This window comes from Delphinapterus leucas, chromosome 2 (assembly GCF_059928025.1).
Source record: "Delphinapterus leucas isolate spDelLeu-1000000601 "Yukka" chromosome 2, BTC_Dleu_Yukka2, whole genome shotgun sequence".
In the NCBI taxonomy this organism is placed as follows: domain Eukaryota; kingdom Metazoa; phylum Chordata; class Mammalia; order Artiodactyla; family Monodontidae; genus Delphinapterus; species Delphinapterus leucas.
In genome coordinates, this window is record NC_143130.1 from 179489891 (window position 1) to 179511265 (window position 21375).

The following is a 21375-nucleotide window of genomic DNA, read 5'->3' on the forward strand; positions in this document are numbered from 1 at the left end:
AGGCTGCAGGGAGGAGGGGGACTGACGGGGCCCTGGGGCTTCCTGGAAGGGGCTGGAGGGCTAGGCTAGGGGCGGGCGAGGGGACAGTTCAGCCTAATGGGAGGCTGGGAGGGAAGGAAGGGGAGGAGAGACATTATTTAGGAGATGGAGTAGGTGTTGAGGTGGGAGAGGGAGCAGCTGCCTGCAAGAAGAAGAGGAAGAGGGTTTTGGGGGAAAAGGTATCAAGTTTCTGGGCTCCTGCCCTCCCCCCCAGCGTCCACAGCTCCCCCAGGCTACAGGATGGGGCTAAGCAAAGTGCCGGGCTCCACGCCCCAGGCCCCAAAATCCTTTCGATGCTCAGGCTGGGGCTCTGCCACCCTGGAGCTCCTCCCCCTTCTTGTCCCTCCCCCACCAGCCCACCCCAGGCCTGCAGGGAAGCCAAGTAGACAGGATGGCGGAGAGGCTCATGGAACAGGACTAGGTGGGTACAGCAGGGTGCCTGCCTCCCGATTACTTACAGTCCCAGCTTACACTGAAGCACAAAGGGCAGACCCAAGACTCAGGCCTCAGAGCCGGGCTGCTGAGCCCTGGGCTGCCCCTGGAAAGGGGAGGCACCACTCAGACTTGGGGCAGGCCAAAACCCTAGTTTATTTCAGCATCAGCAACATCTCAGCCATCACAAAAATAAACTCTACCAAGGGCGACGGGAGTCTCTACGGCAAGGCTAAGGGCTCAGCCGCCAAACGGCGAGCCTCAGGGGTGCATGGTGGGCACTGCCCGGACAATAAGTTAGGAAGCAGCAGGGCTGGAGGTGGCGGCAGATGCAGGCCAGGGCTTCACTTCTGGGCAGGCACGAGGTCATCGATGGCCTGGCCCTGCTCCAGCCGCTGCTCCATCTCGATGAGCAGCTTCACGCCGTCCACCACCATCTGCACCAGCTCCACCTCCGAGAAGCCCAAGCGGTCTGCGTTGGAGACGTCAAAGATGCCGCCCACGGCAGCCGTGTCCACACCACCTGGGGAGACAGCCAGGTCAGCAGGCCTGGGTGGGGGGGGGGTGGGCTGCTCCGGCAGAGAGGGGTGCCTGCAGGCGCTCCACCCCACTCACCTGTGCCTCGCTTCTGAAGCCGCAGCCGCTTGAGCACCTCCGGGAACTTCTCGTGCTTGCCCAGGTGGGGCAACTTGATGTGCACCCCTGCCCGCAGCCCTGTGCCCAGGTTAGACGGGCAGGTGAGGATGTAGCCCAGGTGAGGGTTCCACATGAATTCGTAGTTCTTAGACTTGAAGAGCGTTTCAATCTGGAGGTGGAGGTGTGAGAGGGGAGGCCTGGCTGAGACATGCCCCAGGGGACCAGCTGAGACCCGGGAGCTCCCCGGCAGGACCCTGAGGCAACTGAGACCTGGACTCCCCAGGAGGTTAATGGGGCACCTACATCTCTGCCTGAACCGGGGGGGCCTGGCCCTGCCCCCTCCCTGGCACCCAGCCCCCACTGTGCCAGCCCAGGTGGCGGGGGCCAGGCCTGACCTGGGTGAGGCCATTGCAGAAGCGGGTGAACACCTCCTTCATGTTGCCTCCCTTCTGCATGGAGATGACCCGCAGGTGGTCCTCCTCGTTGATCCACACCAGGAAGGTCTTATTGTCATTGTGCCTGGGGGAGGGGCACAGTCAAGCCTCCTCCCTGGACTGTGGTCTCAGGGCACATCCAGAAAACAAACTCTAGGGGGTCCCCAGACCGGAGGCACTTCCCAGGTCCCTGGGGTGCTCATCCCAGCTGTACCCAGGAGCGGGGGCCGCTGCCCGGACTCCAGCCCCGTCAACAGCCTGGGGGCACGGAGGGAGGCCAGGACAGCTCAGAGAGGGGACAGAAAGAGAGGCCTGGGCTGCTTCCCCAGCTTGCCCATCGGGTACTGTGTGGTCCCCACCAAGGGGATAAGGGGCAGAGGCAGCCAGCACAGCCCCCCTACAGGGGTGCGCTGTAGCTGGGCGCGGAAGCCCCACGGTACAAGCACAGTGTGAACAGGAGCTTGTAAGCCCTCCTCCCCCACCGCCCACTCCAGGAAGCGTCTGCGTCACCCAGCACCTGACTGACTCCCCGCGGGGACGCGGGTGGGAAAGGAGAGAAAACAAGTAGCTCCAGCTCCCCAGAGGGGGGTGGAGGAGGAAAGCCAACACGACTGTTCCCCCCACCTCTAAGATCCTGAGAGGCTGAGGCCTCTACTAGCCGGGGTCCTTCACTTACCTGCGAGGTGAGGTCACCTGCAAGGAGGCCTGGGTGGCACCAAACCCATCCCAGGAGTGCGGCCCCTCCCTCTTCCTCCTCGGCCTCGCCAGGGAGAGGACGAAGTGGGGGAGTGGGGACCCGCGGGAGGGGGGTTGGGGAGTACGCACCAGATGCCGCGGGCATCCGGCCAGTCGCGGGCCATGCCTGAGGCCAGCAGCAGGGGCGACACAGGCTTATCGAAAAGGAAGTGGTCGTCGATGAGCTGCTGCTGTTCCGCCTCGGTCATGCTTTTGAGCGCGTAGTACCTCCCCGCCAGGTCACCGTCCAGGCTCGACAGGGCTGCGGAGGGGCGCACTCAGGAGGACAAGCGGGCGGGCTCCTGTCCCACACCGCCACCACCCCTAGCGACACGGATCCGCCCCACCGCCCCGTGCCCGCTCGGCTTGGCTGGAGTCCAGTCCTCCCGGTCTGGGCGGCGGGCCGAGCCGGTGACCCGGCCCAAGCCGACCCTCGCCGGGCCCCAGGACGCTGTAGGCGCGGGGCTGGGCCTTGGTCCCTCCGGGAAACCGGAGCCAGAGCGCAGATAAGAGCGCGGCGTCGGCGGCGGCTCGGGTGACTAGTAAACAAGCCGGCAGGGGCCGGGACCGGGACCGGGACCGGGACCGTGGCCCGGCCGGCCCGACCCTTACCTTCGATGGCAAGCTTCTCGATGGCGCGGCGCTCCCCGCGGCTGCAGTGCGGGGGGAGGCAGAAGCCGCGGATGCTGCGGCCCGTGCGCACCCGCGAGCTCAGCACGTAGTTGGGGTCCAGGTCGTCGCCGCCCTGGGGGCCAAGCAGAGGTGAGCTCCGGGAGACCCCTCCCCAGGCCGACCCGCCGCCCCGGGCCGCCCGGCACCTGCAGGTTGTCGGGGTTGAGGTCGGTCTTGTGCTCGTCTGTGGGCTTATAGCCGCCGTGCCGATCCTCAATGATGGGGTCAAAGAGCTCCTTGAACACGTCGTACGACTCCTCGTCGCCAGCCACGCAGCCCACGGTCATGATATAGGGGTGGCCTGTGGGGGGGCCGCGGAGTGGGGACAGTGACGTCACTGCCAGGCCTCAGCGAGCCGCCGAGGACCCCGCGGCTGTGCGCGGGAAGAGGGCGCCCGGACTTTGGCCCGAGGGGGACTGGCATGGGGTGGGGGGGGGCTCTGGGCCCTAGCCGCGGGTTGTCCCGCGGATACGGCGCTGGCACCCTGCCCCCGGGACTGGTGTGCGCGTACCTGGGTTGTCCACGCCAGTCTGGATGACGTCGTCCAGCGTGAAGCCGCTCGGCGTGCTCTTAGCGCGCAGCTCGGCGTACAGCTCGGGGGTCAGTACCTTGGCCATGTGATTGTTGTGGCCACTGAGGTCGGGGTACTCGTCCTCGGCCGGGAAGCGCAGCTTCAGCGTGTTGTGGCTGTTGGAGAAGGGCATGGCGGCGGCGGGCTGCGGGGAGACGCGGGGGTCAGCGGGCACCCGAGGCTCCGGGCCTCCTGGGGACCTGCTAACCACCCAGGGACCCGGGCACCGGTCGCCCGGGACGCGGCCAAGGTCAGCGGGGTCGGCACTGCGCGCAGGGGGCTACCACATCGCCCAGGACCCCCGGCCTGGCTGGCGCGCCCGCTCCAGGCGGCGGGCCCCGGCGTGCCGGGAGCGCGCGACGCCGCGCCCCCCGAGCCCCCTCCATGCGCAGCGCCCCTGCCCCGGTGCCCCGCGACCCACCCCCACACCCCCGCCCTCGGGCCCACTCACTGAGCAGCCGGGCGGGGGCGGGGGTTCTCGGTCGGTCGGCAGCTCAGGGCGCGGCGCAGGCGAACAGCGGCCGCTCCGCGCTCCCGCGGTTCTTAAGGGGCACGACGCGGGCCTCCCATTGGCCGCTATTTATAGCCCATTCATTCCATTGGGCCGCGCTACGGGGTGGTGCCGTCGCTTTGTCCGCCGCCCGCAGCCCCCCAGAGCCCCCCCACCCCAGGCAGCCCACCCCGACTATCCCCTCGCCGGGACCCCGCGCAGCCCGCCTACCCCACCCCACGCCCGCCCAGGATCCCGAAGCCGGAACCTCAGGCCCTTGGACATTCTGGATCCCCACCCCCACCCCCACCCCGCCTGCCTCCTAGCGGGAAACCGAGGCAGGAGGGCCACCAGGCACTTGAGGACGCTTGGGCTTGTCTGCACCATGGCTCCTGCCCTCCCTCGTCTTGCCAGTCCCCGCGGTGGTCGCGGCGAGGGGCCAGGCGAGGGCGTGCAGGGCTTCCACAGCAGGTACTGCCAAACCCCCGCCGCCCCTCCTTCTCCTGCCCCGTCCGAGCTGGCCCCGAGCCGCAGACCTTCTCCAAGGTGCCCGCAGGCATCTCCCGGGCGGTCTTGGTGCAGAGCGAAGGCGCTCCGGAGGCGCAGCCTGGCTGCGGCCCAGCCCGGCGGCACCCTCGGTGCCTTGACCTTGGGCAAGTCCCCGGGCTTTGGGGCGTCTGAGCCAGAGACCCCCGGGCCCAGCCCCTCCTGGTTGATGCGGAAATACTCTGGCTCTGCTGGGGAGTGCACAGTCTCAGAGTCCCCAGACCCCAGGCCTGTGCCCTCTCTGCAGGGGACAGGTTCACCTCCCCACCCCACCCCCAAAGGCAGTCCTCAGAGACTTTTGGCAAAGACTGGAGGAAATGCTAACAAACAATAAGCACATGTGAGATTTAAAAAAAAAGAAAAGAAAAGACACTAAAAATCAGAATCACGCAAGTTAAAATAGTGACTATGCCTTCCACTAGCCCCAGCACACCCAGACTGGCAAAAAAAGAAGATTGATACCAGCCAGTGTTGGCTGTGGGTTGGAATGTGGGGAGACAGGCATGCACACGCTGCCTGCAACTGTGAATTGCTACATCTTTTTAGGAAAGTAATTTGGCAGTATCTATTAAAATTTAAAATATTCATACTCCATGACCCAGCAATCACACTTCTAGGAGTCCAGCCTATAGACAGTCTCATTTCTCTTTGCAGATAGGCCAAGAGATGTGTGTAGTAGGAGAAACAAACACAAACAAACCCGGATATAACTCGATGCCCATCACTTGGGGACTGGCCGAGGGTAGGGAAGGCATCTCCCCAGTGTGGAATATTATACAGCTATTAAAAAGCGTGGATTGGCGCTTGTGTGGTTGATGTTCATCATACGTTGCTTTGTGAATGAAGCAAGGAAGGGGGAAGAGCCTTATCTATGTGTATATTTAACAAAATCCCTCCAGGACTCCACAGTGTGCTCTGTGGGCAGCAAGGCGAACACTGCTGCTGCTGCGGGAAGACTGGCTGTGAGCAAGCAGCTAAGTGAACAAAATATCATCCAGAGATGGAAGGAGATGGGTCCTGCCGAGGCTGGGGCAGAGCGGGCATTCCAGCGTGTCTGGTGCCTCTGAGGAATGGGCACTGGAGCAAAGGGCGAGCAGGTCCCTTTGCTTCTGCCTCTGTGCTCTGTCCCCCGATGTTACTGCAGAGAGACTCCTGCCTCTTCTCTTGCTCACCTTGGCGTGTTTTGACCTGCTCGCAGTCAGCATTTTTTAGACCCATGAAACAAGCCAAGGCAAAAAGGCAAATGGGTCTGGACTGGCCAGACAGCAGGTGTCCCTTAAGCCTGAAATTCCTGCGTTCTGTGCCCCCTGCAGCCCCTTCCCCTAATTTTAGAAATATCTGCAGCTGCCTTTCCCAAGTCTCCACCGCAAAGGCCTGATGGGCTCACGTTTCTGTTTCTAGAAACAGAGCTGCTGCTCCTGGAGGCCTATCTGGCTTTCAGACCCCAGCGGGTGGAGGGGTGGTACTCAGGGCTTCCTCTTTGTCTGTAGCCTCTGCAGCTTCCCAGAAGGCCCCCCTACCCTACCCTCAGGCCACCAAGGGCCTGACCAACTTGGGAGAATGGGGGCAGGAAAGGACCCCTGCTCCCCTTTCTCTCCACAAGCAAGGTTCACACTGGAGAGGTGAAGTCCAGAGGCTTGGGGTCTTGCGCAGGGTCAGGCCCTAGGGATGCTCCTGCCTGGGGCTCCAGCAATCCTCAGCCTTTGGAGATGAGTGTTTTGTCCTAGTTTTGCAGATGAGCAAAGGGAAGATCAGAAGGTGCGTGATGGGGGACCGGGTTGGAGGTCTGGCAGTCCCTCAGCGGTCCTGGAGTGACTGGCCCTGGGCTAACCTGAACTGGGGCCCACCCTGAGGACCCCCGGCTGGCCAAGCCTGGGCTGGACTCAGTCTGATAGTGCACATGGTCAGCAGCTGTGATGGGGGAAGTGGGGAGAGGGCCTTTGAGGCCTTTAGACCCAAAAGTCAGGGCGAGGCCCCCCACCAGGCAGGGGCTGCTTGGGAGCCTGGGTGGTCCCAAGCAGGGGAGCAGGAAGGGGGCCAGGAGGGTACCGGCCTCCACCTCAGCAGGAAGAACACTGCCCCCAGCTACACTTGCCCTCGTCTGTGGACCCTCCACTCTCCTTAGGGCCCACAGGAGCCGGTTTGGCCACGTCTGGGCAAGAAGCTGGGTGACATCACCAGGCCCATTTATGGTCCAGGTTTCTTGGAAATCACACCTGGTTATACATTAACCACCTGGCCCTGGAGGGGGTGGGGAGCCTCAAAGGAGTCCCTGGCCTTTCATCCACAGAACATGACCCTGCTCAGCAGGGCAGGCACAGAGCTGGGCAGGTGGAGGTGAGCCAGGTAGGAGGGCAGGGCCAGGATCCAAGCAGGGGACGCGAGGCCATCCTCAGAGTCTGTGCTCAGAGTGCAGCCAGGGTGGGCATTGCTTCCTCCTGGTGCCCTGTCCCTGAGCTCCGCAAAACCCAAAGGGGAAGTTAGTTAGGATCAGAAAAGGAGCGGGGGCTGCCTTGTGGTCACAGAGCATGCTGGTGCAGGAGACTGAGCTGGTCAGGGAAGAGGAGACCTTGGGTCACCTGATCCCTGCCTGAGACGAGAGCAGAGCAGCCTCCCCCTGTGGGCATCCTCAGGGTCTCCCTTTCCTCCAGGGCCTACTTCCTGCCAGTTTCCAGCTTTCTTCAAATCTGCCACTAGTTCTCTGAAGCCAAGTTTACTGGCTTTAAATCCCAATCCCACTTTGGCCACGTTGGCTGTGTGATCTTACGCAAGTTACTTGACCTCCCTGAGGCTCAGTTTCCCCGTCTGTAAAGTGGTGGTCCCTCTCTCACAGGATTGTGGGGAAGACGCAATGGGATGGCACTTAGCTGGGCTCATACAGTATCAGTTCTTTTTAGGGGGAGCCCCAATATATAATATATAAACTCTGCCCTGGGCCAAGTACCCACCTGACCTGGCTAATCAGTTGGTACTTGAGGACTTACTGGTGGGGCAGGCTCAGAGGGACAGCCCTGGGAAGGCTGCTTGGAGGAGGGGGCAACGGAGGAGCTGGCCAGCCGGTCACAGAGAGGCGAGTGGGAAGTTGGGAGTCCTAATTTAGGCTCTTAGTAGGCACTCAGCCGCTGAGCAGCTGCAATCCTGGGGAAAAGGAACCCCCATGAGAAGTGGAAAGTTGAGATCTCCCAGGAGAGCAATTAGGGGGTGATTCAGGCTGGTCCAAAGTCACCTGGAACAAAGGTTGGTGAGCCGTGGATGGAGCTGGGTTATCTCAGTGTCGAGAGCAAGAGGCAAGGGGACAGTGATACAGCCACACAGGCAGCTGGTGGCCAGAGCACTGGGCCCACAGGGACAAGAACCCACAGAGAATGGGAGGCCACCAAAGGCCCCTCACCTTCTTCCTCTGGGGCTCCAAGACCCAGGCCCAGTCAGGGCAGGGGCATGGAGGGGCTGAAGCTAGGCACCTGGGTCTCCATCATGGGCGCTGTGGTCCACAGACACCCTCGCCAGTCCTGGCCCCAGAGGAGGGAGAGTTCAGAGTGCCTCACAGGTTGGCAGGGCTCTGGGAAGGGACTGGCTCTGAAGGGCCTGGCTACTCCCATTTGCCCAGGATGGAGCAGCCTGGGCCTGGTAAGTGTGGCCTAGAGTCATTGCTACCTGGCCCTGGGTTAGGGCTCAGGCCTCAGGGTGGCTGGGTGGGCTGGGGTCTCTATCCCTCTCCAGTCCCCCAGGCTAACAGGATAAGCCCTGGCCCACAGGGACCTGTGTGCTGGAGGAAAATAGTCCATGTCCCCTGTCCCCCTCCCCCGCACACACTCTCCAGAGGAACCGGTTCTGAATCAGCTCTGCTGAGACAGAGCAGAGCTGCTGCTTCCCTTTTCTGCCCCCGTCCTCCAGCTGCCCCTCCCCCTGTCCCCTGCTCAGGCCACTGGCCCTGTCCTCACTGACCGACCCCAAAGGGAGCACAGTTCACCCAATGCTCATTGCACCTTGGGTTCCAGGAGGGGACACAGGACCCCCTCCCTCCTTGAAGCAGCTCCTGCACTCCGGAGACTGTGCCCCTGAAGAGGAGGCAGGCCAAGAAGAGGCAAGGCCTGGGCTAAGGCCACTTCTGCAGACCCTTCCAGGCCACCATCTCCTGCTCCTCTGGTTGACCCTAGCCAAAGCCTTCTGGGTCGACCCTCTCATCGGCGATTCCATTTTCTGGAATTTATCCTGGGGCCCGTCAGAGGTGTTCCCAGAGCGGTTTGCAGTGACAAAATGTCCATGGCAAAGTGTCCTCGTAGGGGACTGCGCAGCTCGCCTGGGCGGCCCTTCCGGGGACTCCGGGGCTGTCAAAAGCCTGCGGAACGGGGCCCTGCCCTGTTCCCAGCCTTTATCAACAGCGCCCGTAGGAAGAGTCTGGAAGGACTGCAGCAGCTCGGCGGCGGGACAGTGGGACTTTCAGTTTGTTTTTTGCACAAGTAGATATAAAGCAGAGAGTCCGAGCACGAGGCTCGCTCCGGTGGCCGAGAGGGACGGCCCGTGGTTCCCGGGAGTCCGCGCGCGAGGGGCGGTACGCCATGACGTCATCGGCGGGCGCCGCGCCCCAGGCCGGAGCCGGAAGTGCTGTGGCAGTGGCGCGGGGCCACGTGCAGACCCTCCGGGAGTCGGAGCCCGACGAGCGTCGCCGGTGAGACTCCGCAGGGCCAGGGTGGCAGTGCGCGCGGGGGGGGAGGGTGTCGCCCTGCACTTCCCTGCAGCCTCTCATGGCCGCCCCCAGCCCTGTGCCAGCCTGGCCTGAACCTCCCCCTGCCTCTACACAGGCCAGGCCAGTGTTTCTGTTTACTGCCCCCTGCACGTCCCCAACCTCTGCTTGCGAGCCCTTACATCTGTATCCCCCTGCCACTTGTCTGCCCAGGAGCCCGCCATAGGGGAAACTGGGGAGGGGGTGGTTCTGCCTGGCCTGGAGGTGACCTCACGGGCCATTTGCAGCTCTCCCCTAGGTAGTCGCTCTCTCATCCTACAGCTGGAGAATGGGAACCAAGCTCCTGGAGAAGGGTGATAAGAGAGAGGGTCAGACCCTTACTTTGTGGGAATCCTTGGGCCCCTCCTCTGCCAGTGTAGGGCCTCAGTTTCTCCATCTGTGATTTGGGCTGATGGCTTTTTTCTTAAGACCACACCAAGAAGGGCTTCAAATGTCAGGCCAGGGTGCAGTCCTAATGGACAGTGCCAGGGACTGAGCCAGCTACTCCACCCCCATTGCTCAGGATCTGGGCCTCACGGCCTTCTCTCTTGGCCCGAGGTGCATATCCTGCCTCCTGGCCCCCTTACATGTTCATGCCGACACACCTCCCAGGTCCCTGGCACCTGCCAGACAGCAACACCATGAGCTTCGTGGCGTATGAGGAGCTGATCAAAGAGGGTGACACAGCCATTCTGTCACTGGGCCATGGTGCGATGGTGGCAGTGCGTGTGCAGCGTGGGGCCCAGACCCAGACCCGGCACGGCGTCCTTCGGCATTCAGTAGACCTCATTGGCCGCCCCTTCGGCTCCAAGGTGACCTGCGGCCGAGGTGGCTGGGTGTATGTGCTGCACCCCACACCTGAGCTCTGGACACTGAACCTGCCACACCGCACCCAGATCCTCTACTCCACCGACATTGCCCTGCTCACCATGATGCTGGAGCTTCGGCCAGGCTCTGTGGTCTGTGAATCGGGTGAGTTCTTCAGGTTGCCTCAGTTCATGAAGGTGGAGGTCAGACCCACTGTCCAGCCAGCCTCCAGCCTGCCCTTCCTGAACACAGGCATTATTACTCAACTTCTGTTTTAACAGGGTCTTTCTGGGGGTGCTGACCGTAGGGAGTGAGGGTAGAAGCAAGGAAGCCGGTTAGGAGACTGGTGCTGTACTCTGTGTGAGAGTTGATGGGACTGGACCAAGGCTAGCCCGCTGGAGGAGCTGGTGCCCAGGGGGGATCCTACTTGTCTAGGTGGGGTGGGGGGTGTGAGCGCTGCTCGGCGCTGACCGAGGGCAGAGGGTGCCTGCTGCGAATGGGAGCCCCAAGCCCAGGGCTGAGAGTGCCCCTTCCTGGAGGGAGGCCAGGGCTGCTTCAGGGTGCTCACTGTGGGTGAGGAGCCGGCCCCGTGCTCATCCCAGGCCAGCACCATCGTCACTGAGCCCAGAGCCTGGAGTGCAGGTGGAAGTGCCTGAAGGCAGCTGCTCCCAGCCTCTGCACGTGTGTGCGCCCGCGTACACACACACACACACGCACGCACGCACGCACACACGCAGGTGCTGGGGATTGAAGCATGCAACCTAGCCAAGAGCAGCCCAGGCCCAGGTGTGCCTAGATTTCCAGCATGTTTTTCGTGGGCCGGGCATCTGGGTTCCAAAGTCACGAAGAGTTCCCAGTAGCGCTGCTGCCAACATTTGGAGGCTTCAAGCCATCTGCATCCCTCTCTTTGTCCACATGGAGGGCCTCAGTTTCTCCATGTGGACAATTGGAGGGTTCTTTTTGCCCAGCCAAGCACTTTGAAATGGGGAGAGTCAGATGCAGAACCCGGGCAGTGAGTGGGCCAGAGAGTGGGTGGGGCCTGGGCAGAGGCTGACTGCTAAGCACCAGGGCAGCTGGGGGGGTGGACAGGATTCAGGGCCAGCTCATCCCCTGCTTCCCCCTGTGCATCCACAGCCAGGGCCTCGCTCCACTCAGCTGAAAAGTGCTGTCGGTGAGCATGCTTCTGGGCTCCTCTGATGTGCCAGCTTCCCTTCCAGGAACCGTGGCTACAGCCGTGACCAGACAGACCAAGTTTCTGCTTCTCAAAGGGGACAGACAGGAAGCCCACTGTGACCGTTACGGTGTTGTTGATTGCTGGGGGGCTTGGGAAACAGGGCTGCGTGTTTGAGGGTGACTCAGAGAGGGGTCTCTCCAGCTAGGGGTGTCAGGGAAGACCTCTCTGAGGAGGGAGCAGTGAGTTGAATGTGGTTGAATATGATGGGAAGGTGGTACCAAGAGCCAAAGGGGAGGGTCACCCCAGGGAGAGCCTTGCAGAGACCCTGCACGAGGGGCCATCAAGGAGACCAGCGTGGCAGGAGCAGGGATGAAGTCAGGGAGGAAGTGGGTGCTGCTCGGGAGTCACGAGGAGTCCGACTCCGCCGTGCGTGGAAAGGGCAGAGGCCTGGTCTGACCGCGGGGAGAGAGAATCCGCGGCTGTGTTGAGGTGGACTGGAGGCGGGGGTCAGGGTCTGTTACGGGGAGCTGGGAGGGGGGCCCGGGTGGGCACGGCAGGCAGGTGGGGAGAAGGGCTCCCAGAGAGATGGGGGAAGAGGTGCAGGAGTTACCTGTGGGGAAGGGGAGGGCTCCTCCGAGGCATCTGGCTGGGCAGTCATGTCACCAGCTGGTTCGGGAGGCTTGGCAGGGAGTGGATTTGGGCTGGATCAGCTCCAGCTCTGCACCTGTAAATGCTGGGCGCTGTTTGCGGTCGCGGGGGAGGTGATCGGTGTGCAGTGGGCGCCCGGGCGTCTTCGTGAGACCTGGCGCCTGGAGCAGCGAGGTGGGGGACGGTCACGGGGGGTGACCGGAGGACGCAGGCCCGGCCGGACACTGCAGGACAGGAAGGCTGGCAGAGGGGCAGCCGTGAAGGAAGCTGAGAAGTGGCCCGTGAGGCTGGGGGGAAACTGAGAGACGATGACGTGGGGGGCACATTGGTCACCGTGTCTCTGGTCATGCAAGGTGAGGGCAGAGCTGCACCCCGTGTGGTGGGAGCGGATCGGGGGGGAGCAGGAAGATGGACTGACCTGAGTCCCTCGGGGAGCTTGGGCCCAGCCACCACGTGGGACGATTCCAGTCCCCTTGATCTGCTCCGCACAGAGCCTGCAGGGCCACGGGCCAGTCCCGGCCCCTCTCGGGACCCGTCTTCAGGGCTCCAGGTCTGTGCAGCAGAGTCTCTCCAGAGCCGGGGGTGGTCAGGGCTGCCACCCTCCCCGCTGGACCCACGGCGGACATCGATGATCAGTCAGCTCCCTCCTCTCCCCCCGCCACACACGCAGCCTCCGTGTCCCAGGACCCCTCGGGGAGCTCCAGACTGGTGCCTGCTGGTAACCCGGGGTCGGCTGACCTCGTGGGCCCTTGATGGGTCCCTCATAGTGAGGGTGGGCTCGTTTCCCGTCTGACACCCGTCCCATCCCGCTAGGCACCGGCAGTGGCTCCGTGTCGCACGCCATCATCCGTACCATCGCACCCACGGGCCACCTGCACACGGTCGAGTTCCACCAGCAGCGGGCGGAGAAGGCTCGGGAGGAGTTCCAGGAGCACGGCGTGGGCCGATGGGTGACCGTGCGCACCCAGGACGTGTGCCGCAGCGGCTTCGGCGTGAGCCGCGAGGCGGACGCTGTCTTCCTGGACATCCCCTCGCCTTGGGAGGCCGTGGGCCATGCCTGGGACGCCCTGAAGGTTGAAGGTGAGCGGGGGCGGGGTGGGGGGTGGTCTGGGAGGGGTGTGGCCAGGCCGGGCCACTTTCGGCCTGAGTGGGGGTGGGTCAGGGCAGTGGGGGAGTCATGGGGAGGTCGCCCAGGGAGAGGGTGAGGGTGAGAGGGGTCAGGGCTGGGGAGAGTGGGGCTCCACCTGGGCTCCTGCCCCTTGGCCTGGCCCCTCTCCCACCCCAAGGTGGGAGGTGTCTCGGGTCCCTGGGGAATGTGGCATCCCTGCCTGAGTGAGAGGCGGGGCCTGCACCCCTGGGCTTGCCAGAGGTCAGAGGGCAGCCCCTCACCCCCGCCAGTGCCTGCAGAGTCTCCCTTCCCCACCCGCCGCCACAGCCAGGCTAATGCGCCCCTTTTAGGGAAGATGCTGGGTGCAGAGGCTGGAAGGTCGGCTCCGAGCCAGGAAAGTGCTGGCGAGGCCCTGGGTTTTTCCCTTTTCTGGAGAAGTTGTTGGCTCAGGCAGCCGGGCCGTCCTCCTGCCCACTGAGCAGTGCAGCACGAGGGGGCGGGAGAGGCAGGCTGGGGCGCCCCAGGGAAGGCCTGCCCCTTGGAAAGACAGCCGCCAAGGCGGCCATAGGGTCCCAGTGGGGCCCCTGCCTGCTGGCTCAAGCTCAGCCCTGGACTCCTGTGTCCTGGTCTCTGCTGAGGGGGCCTGGGGCTGGGGAGAGGGGCAGCGCCGGCTTCCCCACACCTCTGCCCGCTCCGGCTTTGCCCCCTGGACACCTGCAGGTCCTCGCTGCTCCAGGGACACCAGCGGGCCCAGGCCTCGGTCCCCAAGGCCGCAGCCGGTCGCACAGCCGTGGCTGAGCCCAGGCAGTCCCTGCCCTGGGCTCCCTCCTGCCGAGGGAGCCATGCTGTGTGTTGTCCCGTCCCCTCCGCCCCGCTAAGCCCCGTTCTCTGGATCTGCTTGTTCTGGCCCAGAGGCTCCCGACTTCCTCGTGGGTCTGGCGTTTCTCCAGCCTGGCCCGGCGAGGTGCGGCCCCGGGCTCTCTGGGCCTCTGGCTGACCAGCAGGCTCAGGCCCCAGTTCCTCGGCTGTGTGCACAGGGGTTGTGTCCCCTCTTGGGGGTGACCCTGTGCCCTCTGGGTTCACGTCAACCTCACGCTTTGCCTCCAAGCCCAGGCCTCCCAGCTGACCACCTGGGGGTCTGTGTCCCACGTGTGGCTGAGGTGACCAGGCCTCAGGGACCTCTAGGGGCTGGCCAGGGCCATGTCCCTTCCCCTAGCCAGCCTGCCGGATGTGTGGGCGAGCCCTGGTGGGAGGCGGCAGGAAGGGGCTGCGGCTCCCGCCCCCTCTCCCTCACCCTTGGTCCGTGGGGCTCCGCTCAGAGTGGGCACCTCGTGTTCCCAGGAGCGGGCGACAGCCTGTAATTTCCTGTGACAGCCACAACCCCCGCCCCCGGGGCCGCTCTGTATGGTTGAAGCTGTTCAGGCCCAGCACTCTGGCAGCTGCCTTGCCAAGGCTCCGCACTGGCCCCGGCCCTCAGCTGCCTGGTGGGAATCAGGGTTGGCGGTGCCCTCTGGAAGCCCAGGGAGATCAGGGTGGTGGGCTGGGCCCATGGCGGCAGTGAGAGGGCTTTGTTCGGGCGGGCCCTGCCCTGTGGCTGCAGAAGAGCTTTTGCCCCCGGGCCCTGGCCCGGCTCCTCTACTCTGGGGCCGCAGCTCTTCGTGGCCAGAGGGCTTGGTGGGGGCTTCATGGCCTCGGACCCCAGGGCAGGGGTCGGGGCGTCCACCCTCCTCAGCTCTCACAGTGGGGTCTCGCAGTGCCCACTACCGAAGGGACTGGGGGTGCATTGCCTCTGCCCTGCAGTCCCAGGCCGCAGACGCCCGGGCCAGAGGAGCTGCCAGGCGGGCGGGGCTCTGGGGGCGGCCCCTGCCCTCTGACCCCGTGTCCTCCTCCCGCGCAGGCGGGCGCTTCTGCTCCTTCTCCCCGTGCATCGAGCAGGTGCAGCGCACGTGCCAGGCGCTGGCGGCCTGTGGCTTCTCGGAGCTCAGCACCCTGGAGGTGTTGCCCCAGGTCTACAACGTGCGCACCATCAGCCTGCCCGCGCCCGACCTGGGGGCCAGTCCGGGCCCCGATGCCGGCCCCTTCCGCAGCGGCATGCCCATGAAGGAGACCGTGGGCCACACCGGCTACCTGACCTTCGCCACCAAGACCCCGGGCTAGTGAGCCGCCCGCAGGAGCTCCAGGGAGCTGGGAGCACCACGGGGCCGGACAGGGAGGCGAAGCTCGGCCAGAGGCTGCCTTATATGGTCGGCGGGTGCCCGCCGGGGCCTGTGTTTACAAACCCACGGACGCGGGGTGGGGCGGGGCCGGGGGCCTCCCGGGCGGCTGAGTGGGGCTGCCACGGTGGAGCAGCGTCCGGCCCCCGGGGAGGGAGGCCTCCCGCCCACGTCACCGCCGTGGTCAGCGTCCCTGTCCTGCTGCTCTTTGTTGCCACTCACCGTCTCCACTGCCGTAGGCTCTCCTGGATGTTGAGGCCCGAGAGTGCAGGTGGCGGGGTGCAGGTCTGACCCTTCCCAGGTGGCCCCAAACGAGGAGGGAGGAAACGGGGGTTGCAAAGACCCGGAGGAGGAGGGCCAGGGACCCCCACGGTCCAGCTGCCCGGCATCTGAGGCGACCCCGCTGTGTGGCCTCAGGTCTGACCCCACCCCTCTGGGCAGTGCACAGGCCGCGTGGGCATGTCCCCAGATTCCCGCTGGCGAAGGGCCAGGGCAGCCCCGCTGATTCACTTCTGCCTCCGGGAAGTACCTCTGTGGCCCTGGCCCAGCCAGAGCCCTCTCGTGTCAATGCGTGCGAACGCGCAGCGTCATGTAGGGAAGAGCTGGGCAGGGCGGGAACGTGCTTCCGGTGGCTGGCCAGTCAGGTCGGAGCCACTTGGTGCCCCTGCCGCTCACAGGAGCCGCAGGGATGTGGGGATGGGGGCGTGCACCCAGGACGGAGGGGGCGACGCCAACCCTGCCCTGGCCTGCTCTCCAGCTCTGGTGCACGGCTGGCATCCCTCCCGCCCTGCTGCTCGAAGAGCCTGGGTGCCTGCCCTTGGCCTCAGCCAGCCGTCAGGAGACTCGGTGACCCCAGGTCGGCACGAGAGCCCCAGGGTACCGGGCTGGCCTGAGGCTGGTCCCCGACCACCCCTGGCAGAGAAATAAAACACTGTTGCCCCTGCTGTGCTGACTGGTCCACCCTGGTGCCCCACGAGGCCAGACCTCCACTCCCCACACCAGCATCCAGGCTGGACCTCCCTGCACGTGGCCCCCCGGCCCCTGCTCCTTCCTCTCCCAGGGCAGACACCACAGGGGCTCTGGACTCCAGGACAATGGCCTGGGACATGGTGGACAAAGGGGCAAGTGTGTGGCCACCCCCACCCAGCTACAGAAAGGGCCACTTGTTCCTGGGAAGGGTGGGGGCGGGGGAGGGAGAGAGTCCCTGGCTCTGTGTGTGTGTGTGTGTGCGTGTGTGTGTGTTTCCTTCCGTCCATGTCCGGCTGGGCCTTCCGTCCACAGCCTGACCTGGGCACCTGGGTTGCCTCTTTTGTTGCCGGAAGGGCCCAGAACTCAAGAAGGGCCTCCCAGGCCTGCTGTCCTGGCCCCAGGCCACCACCCAGGCTTTGGGGGTCCTTGGAGGGATACCAAGTGAGGTGGGCCTACAAGAGGACCAGTCTCCTGGTGGTGGCATCACAGGGCCAGGGGTGCCTTCTGTCTTCTGGTAAGACCTGTGTCCCCTCAGAGACCCTAGGGTCCCTAGAAGCCCTTGCCCTACTCCAGGGGTCATGTCCCCCCTTCAAGGACCTGTCCTGACCTCTGACCAAATGCCTAGTCTGGGGCCAGAGGAGGGACCTGGGCTTTCCTTGGCCTTCAGGAAAGGCCTGTGAGGTGTCTGATGTAGGGCATAGGCCTCCTCTGCAGGCCTGGCTCTGCCTGTTCTCCAGGCGGGGCTTCGGCTGGCAGGCTAGACTGTGGCCCTGGGTGAGTCACTGGAGCCTGCACTTGGGTCTGTGTGAGCTGGAAGGGAAAGCCCAGGATGGATGAAGGGCGGAGGGCCACCAGGGTAGGGGTCAGGAGACCTGGATCCCTGTCCACGCTTGCAGTTGCACGCACAGAGCTGCTCTCAAGTATGGGGCCCTCCAGCCCCTTGACTGTCTGCCAGGCCCTGCACACAAGCCCCCAGGGCTCCACTGGGCCTCTATCCCATGCTGGGGGCCTCAGCCTGGAGCCCCACCTGGCCGCAAGCCAGCAGTGAACTCCTACGCATCCTTCAAAGCCCCTCAAGTGTCTCTCAGTGCTTCCCACCCCCCCACACCGAGGCAAGAGCGTCTTGCTCAATCACGTCTTCTGCTCCCACACATCCCATGCTGGTGATCACCCCTGTAGGGTTGCCCCTAGCCTGGGAGCCCCTTCAGGCAGACAACAGAAGCCAAGCGGCCTCACAAACTCTGCAGATGGGGAGCTTGACGCCCGGAGAGTCAGGGCCAGGGTCTGTGGTGAGTGACCGATCAGCAGGTCACTTGGTCACCTCCTCGAGGCAGGAGCCTAGGGCTGGTCACAGGACAAGGATTCACCCGGAAAGTCCCCGTCCAGACCCAGACTCCCACCTCTGGCCTTCAGTTTTTCCTCGGAAATTCCTGCGCCTGCCCAGCCCTGGTCTGAGTGGCTGAGACGTGACACATCAACTCCCTCCGCTGCAGCCCCCCGCTCCCAGGTCTGAGCCCAGGAAGCAGATGGCCACTCAGACTCACTCACCTGCCCTGAGGGCCCTGGGCCAGGAGCCCACCTTCGGGCCAGGATCAGGGCCTGCCTCTGGGGCTGTCTCCAGCCGCCTCCCCCCGGAAGCCCCCCGGGCTTTGCCCCCGCAGCCCCAGTGTGAGCTGCTCCTGTCCTCCCTGTGCTTCACCGTCACCTGCCTTGGAGGGGCTCGTGCCCTGCGCCCAACCTGGGGCAGTGTGGGCTGGGGGCTCGGGGTGGTTGTTGGATGGGTGTTGGTTGGTTCAAGGGATGCCAGGCCCCTGGAGGCTGTACCCTGTCTAGCAGAGGGCAACAAGAAAGGTCATCTGCATGAGGACAAGTCAGGGGATGGGCTTCCCCACATCTGCCCCCCTCAACCCTGAAGTCTGCAGGAAGGCCCCCCCTTCCCGTCCCCTTCTCTCTGCCTCCATGGCCTCTGTTCTCCCAGGGCTGCCGGCTCTCCGGCCTCTAGTCTACGTGCTGGAGGGAGGGTGGGCTGCGTGGGACCCTTGCCCAGGGAGATGATGCAGCTCCTACCCCGTCCCAGCCCACTGCACAGGGAGAGAAACAGGCCCAGCAGAGATGAGGCAGATCCAGGCCTCCTCCACCCGCCCACCCAGGACCTCCCATATCTGACACTCTCCCACCCATGTGGTTGTCTAGGGAGGCCAAAGGAGACTTGCTGCTGCAGTCATGGAAGGCTCCTTGGAAGAGGCGATGGTGTGCAGGGTGTGGGGGGGCTGGTGGAAATTGGAGGTGGGTGAGCTGGAGGCCTCCCCAGGGGGCAGCAGGAGGCCCCAGGCAGGACAGCTTCCTGCAGGCCCAGGAGGATGAAAGGGAAAGCGTCAGGAGAGGCTGCTTTGGAGCCCCAGGCTGGTAGTGCCTGCCGTGTGCAAGGCTGCTCTGAGTACAGGCCAGTCACGGGACCCAGTGCTCTGCTCTGTGCGGGGGCTCTCGGGCTCGCGTGCCAGCCTGGGGGTGTCCCTGCCTCCTAGTGGGGCTCAGGTGAGTGTCCCTGGGTTGGCCCTGCTGGAGGTCTGGGCTCCCGATGCCCCGAGGAGGGAGCGTGCAGATGGGGGCCCAATCCTTAGGTCGGTCCTCTTCACCAACCTCGGGCGCTCTCATGCAGCAAATGGGGGTCGAGCATGTGCCAGCACCCCGCTGGTGCTGAGGACCCAGACCTTCAGGGCAGCCTGGCCTGCCCTCGGGGGCTCCCAGGAGGCACAGACTGCAGGTGAGATGTGCACGGCTGGAGCAAAGCAGGGAAGGGGGTGGGGTGGGAGAGGAAGGCCTCACCAGGACGTGGCCTCTGCGGTCACGGGGGAACACGGAGTTTGGAGTGGGCCTGGCAGTCAGCCTGTCCTCAACAGGGATAACCAGACCCTGCTCTGCCCTCGGGAGGATGCACTTAAGGGCTCAGGCGCCGGGTCTGCCGGGGTCACATCCTCCCTCTGGCGCCACGTTGGCGAGTCCCTCCCTCCTTCGTGCAGAGGTGAGCACAGTGCCTGCCCAGTGGGGGATGGGGGTGGGGGAAGCTGCCACCGTGAGGTTAAGTGTCGTGTGAACGTTTGGACTGTTGGTGTCCACAGAATGTCTCAATGATCATTAGCGCTAGTGGGAAACACCGCCCTTTCCAGGAAGACCCCTGGCCTTTCAGATTCCGAGGCCGGAATTTGGGGGCCACTTATGAATCTGAGGAATGTCCTCTGCACTTTGTGACACTTGAATAGCTTTTTGCACCTTCAGGGGCACTTGAATAGTTCATCAGAAGACTTGACATTGAGACTTTTCGGGAAAATCCAGGTCATCCAGCCACTGTACTTGTAGTTAGTTGTATAATGAAACTAAAAACTGAGGACGTTGGGCTGTGCACAGGCAGATGGCACTCACCTGGGCTCCACAGTTTTTGTGGTAGGTGTAGTAGTTAGCTGTCACCACAGACGTGCAGCATAACAAATAATCCCCCCCCCCAATACTCAGAGTCTTAAAGCAGCAGCCAGTTCCTCTGTTGGGTCTGTAGCTTGACTGCTCTTGGCTGACCTCTGCCAGGCTCGTCCATGTGTGGGGGCTGAGCTGATGTAAACTCTGCTCTGTTCCACCCTTTCCTCCTGGGACCGTGGCTCTTATCACGTCCTGTGGCTCAGGCGCAGTAGGGTTGAGCCTGGTCAAGCAGGCGCTTTTCAAGCCTTTGGTCACATGGCCTAACCTCAGATCCTGGTGGAGAGAGAGACCCTGTGATTTTAGGGGAGGAGCTGCAGGGCTGCTGGCACAGGGCATGGGGGCTGGGGCTTGCAGGTCCTCAGCCAGCGGGGTTGAGACAGCCAGGCTCGCCAGCCTTTCTTGCCCTCGTGTGTGTGTGTGTGGACAGCCAGGCTCGCCAGCCTTTCTTGCCCTCGTGTGTGTGTGTGTGTGTGTGTGTGTGTGTGTCTGTCTGTCTGTCTGTCTGGGCCCGGCCGCAGGATGAGGGCATTTCCTCGTGTGTGTGTGTGTGTGTGTGTGTGTGTGTCTGGGCCCGGCCGCAGGATGAGGGCATTTCCTCGTGTGTGTGTGTGTGTGTGTCTGTCTGTCTGTCCGGCCCGGCCACAGGATGAGGGTATTTCCGTGTGTGTGTGTGTGTCTGTCTGGGCCCAGCCGCAGGATGAGGGCGTTTCAAAGTCAGAGGGCATTTGTGTGTGTGTGTGTGTGTGTGTCTGGGCCCGGTCGCAGGATGAGGGCTTTTCAAAGTCAGCCTGCCTCCGAAGCAGCAGTGTTGGCGGGAGGGAATAACTCCACTCCCACCAGGCTGAGAATAGCTCAGAATTGGGTCACGCTCCCCAAGAGCTCCGGTCACAGCCTCCAGCCTTTGAGGATAATCAGCTTTCTCCCCGACATCGACATCTGTCCCTTCAAAGAGGAGGGCAGGCTGGGTGCGGGCACATTCTTAGAAGGAGCGGAGGGGATCGGACGGGGCAGGGAGTCTGTTAGTGGCTGGCCCCTTCCTTCCCTCCCCCGCTTCCCTTGCTGACCCCGCTCCATTCATGTCCCTTGCCTGGCAGGCCACTTCCACCCTTCCTGCCCACCCTGCCACTTCCCCCACTCCCCGGGGCCCATCAGCCCCTGCCAAGGGCCAGATGATGTGAGAAAGCTCTGAGGGTGCCCCCACCCTCCTGCCCTGACTCCTTCCTGGGCTCTCTTTCCTTCTGTCCTGGGTAAAGGTGATGGTGGGGAGTGCGCGACCCCCCTCTCCAAGGATGCAGGAGGCTCAGGTCTCTCCAGCCTTCAGGCTCTGACATCCTGCTCCCCACGTGGGCCCAACGTGGAGTGCAGCCCCTTGGCCTGCCAGAGGAACTGGAATCCCTCAAACTGCTCTTTTCTTTCGTAAAACAAAAACACGCCTTGATGAACCTAAGCAGCGCAGTAACAACTATGGAAGCTTCCAGCACCAGCTTCCTGGCTCTTTTCGAGGCTGCGCTGTTGTCAACAAGAGCTTAGTTTTCCCTCCCTTTGGTTGGATTGTTTGTGCCGACGCCCCAGGCCCTTCTGGGATCACTGTGTCTCCCAGTGGCTCCATCGCAGAGGCCCCTGGGCTCCCAGATTGAGAGCAGCAGGGGACAACAAGGCAACGCAGTGCGGGCGCTTCTTTTGGTTCTGATTCGAACAAACCAAATG

The 21375-nt window shown here is 63.7% G+C and overlaps 2 protein-coding genes across 4 annotated transcripts; one reads left to right on the forward strand and one right to left on the reverse strand.

The window, feature by feature from the left end:
* Nucleotides 1-608: 608 nt before the first annotated feature.
* CKB (creatine kinase B) lies at nt 609-4077 on the reverse strand. The gene is made up of 8 exons (XM_022576004.3): nt 3971-4077; nt 3460-3664; nt 3095-3249; nt 2889-3021; nt 2367-2538; nt 1503-1626; nt 1087-1276; nt 609-994 (listed from the first exon to the last, which is right to left on the reverse strand). The coding sequence occupies exons 2-8, from the start codon at nt 3650-3652 to the stop codon at nt 816-818; spliced, it is 1146 nt and encodes a 381-aa protein (XP_022431712.1). The 5' UTR covers nt 3653-3664; nt 3971-4077; the 3' UTR covers nt 609-815.
* Nucleotides 4078-9015: 4938 nt separating this feature from the next.
* Nucleotides 9016-16172, forward strand: TRMT61A (tRNA methyltransferase 61A). 3 transcript variants are annotated; one of them, XM_022576003.3, is made up of 5 exons: nt 9016-9224; nt 9837-10090; nt 10175-10250; nt 12721-12987; nt 14913-16172. In XM_022576003.3, exons 2-5 carry the CDS (start codon nt 9866-9868, stop codon nt 15170-15172), a joined length of 828 nt encoding a protein of 275 aa, XP_022431711.1. In that variant the 5' UTR covers nt 9016-9224; nt 9837-9865; the 3' UTR covers nt 15173-16172. The 3 variants fall into 3 exon arrangements, with proteins under 3 accessions (XP_022431711.1, XP_022431709.1, XP_022431710.1); XM_022576001.3 differs by having other exon boundaries at nt 9025-9224; nt 9837-10250; XM_022576002.3 differs by having other exon boundaries at nt 9026-9224; nt 9891-10250.
* The last annotated feature ends 5203 nt before the right edge of the window (nt 16173-21375 follow it).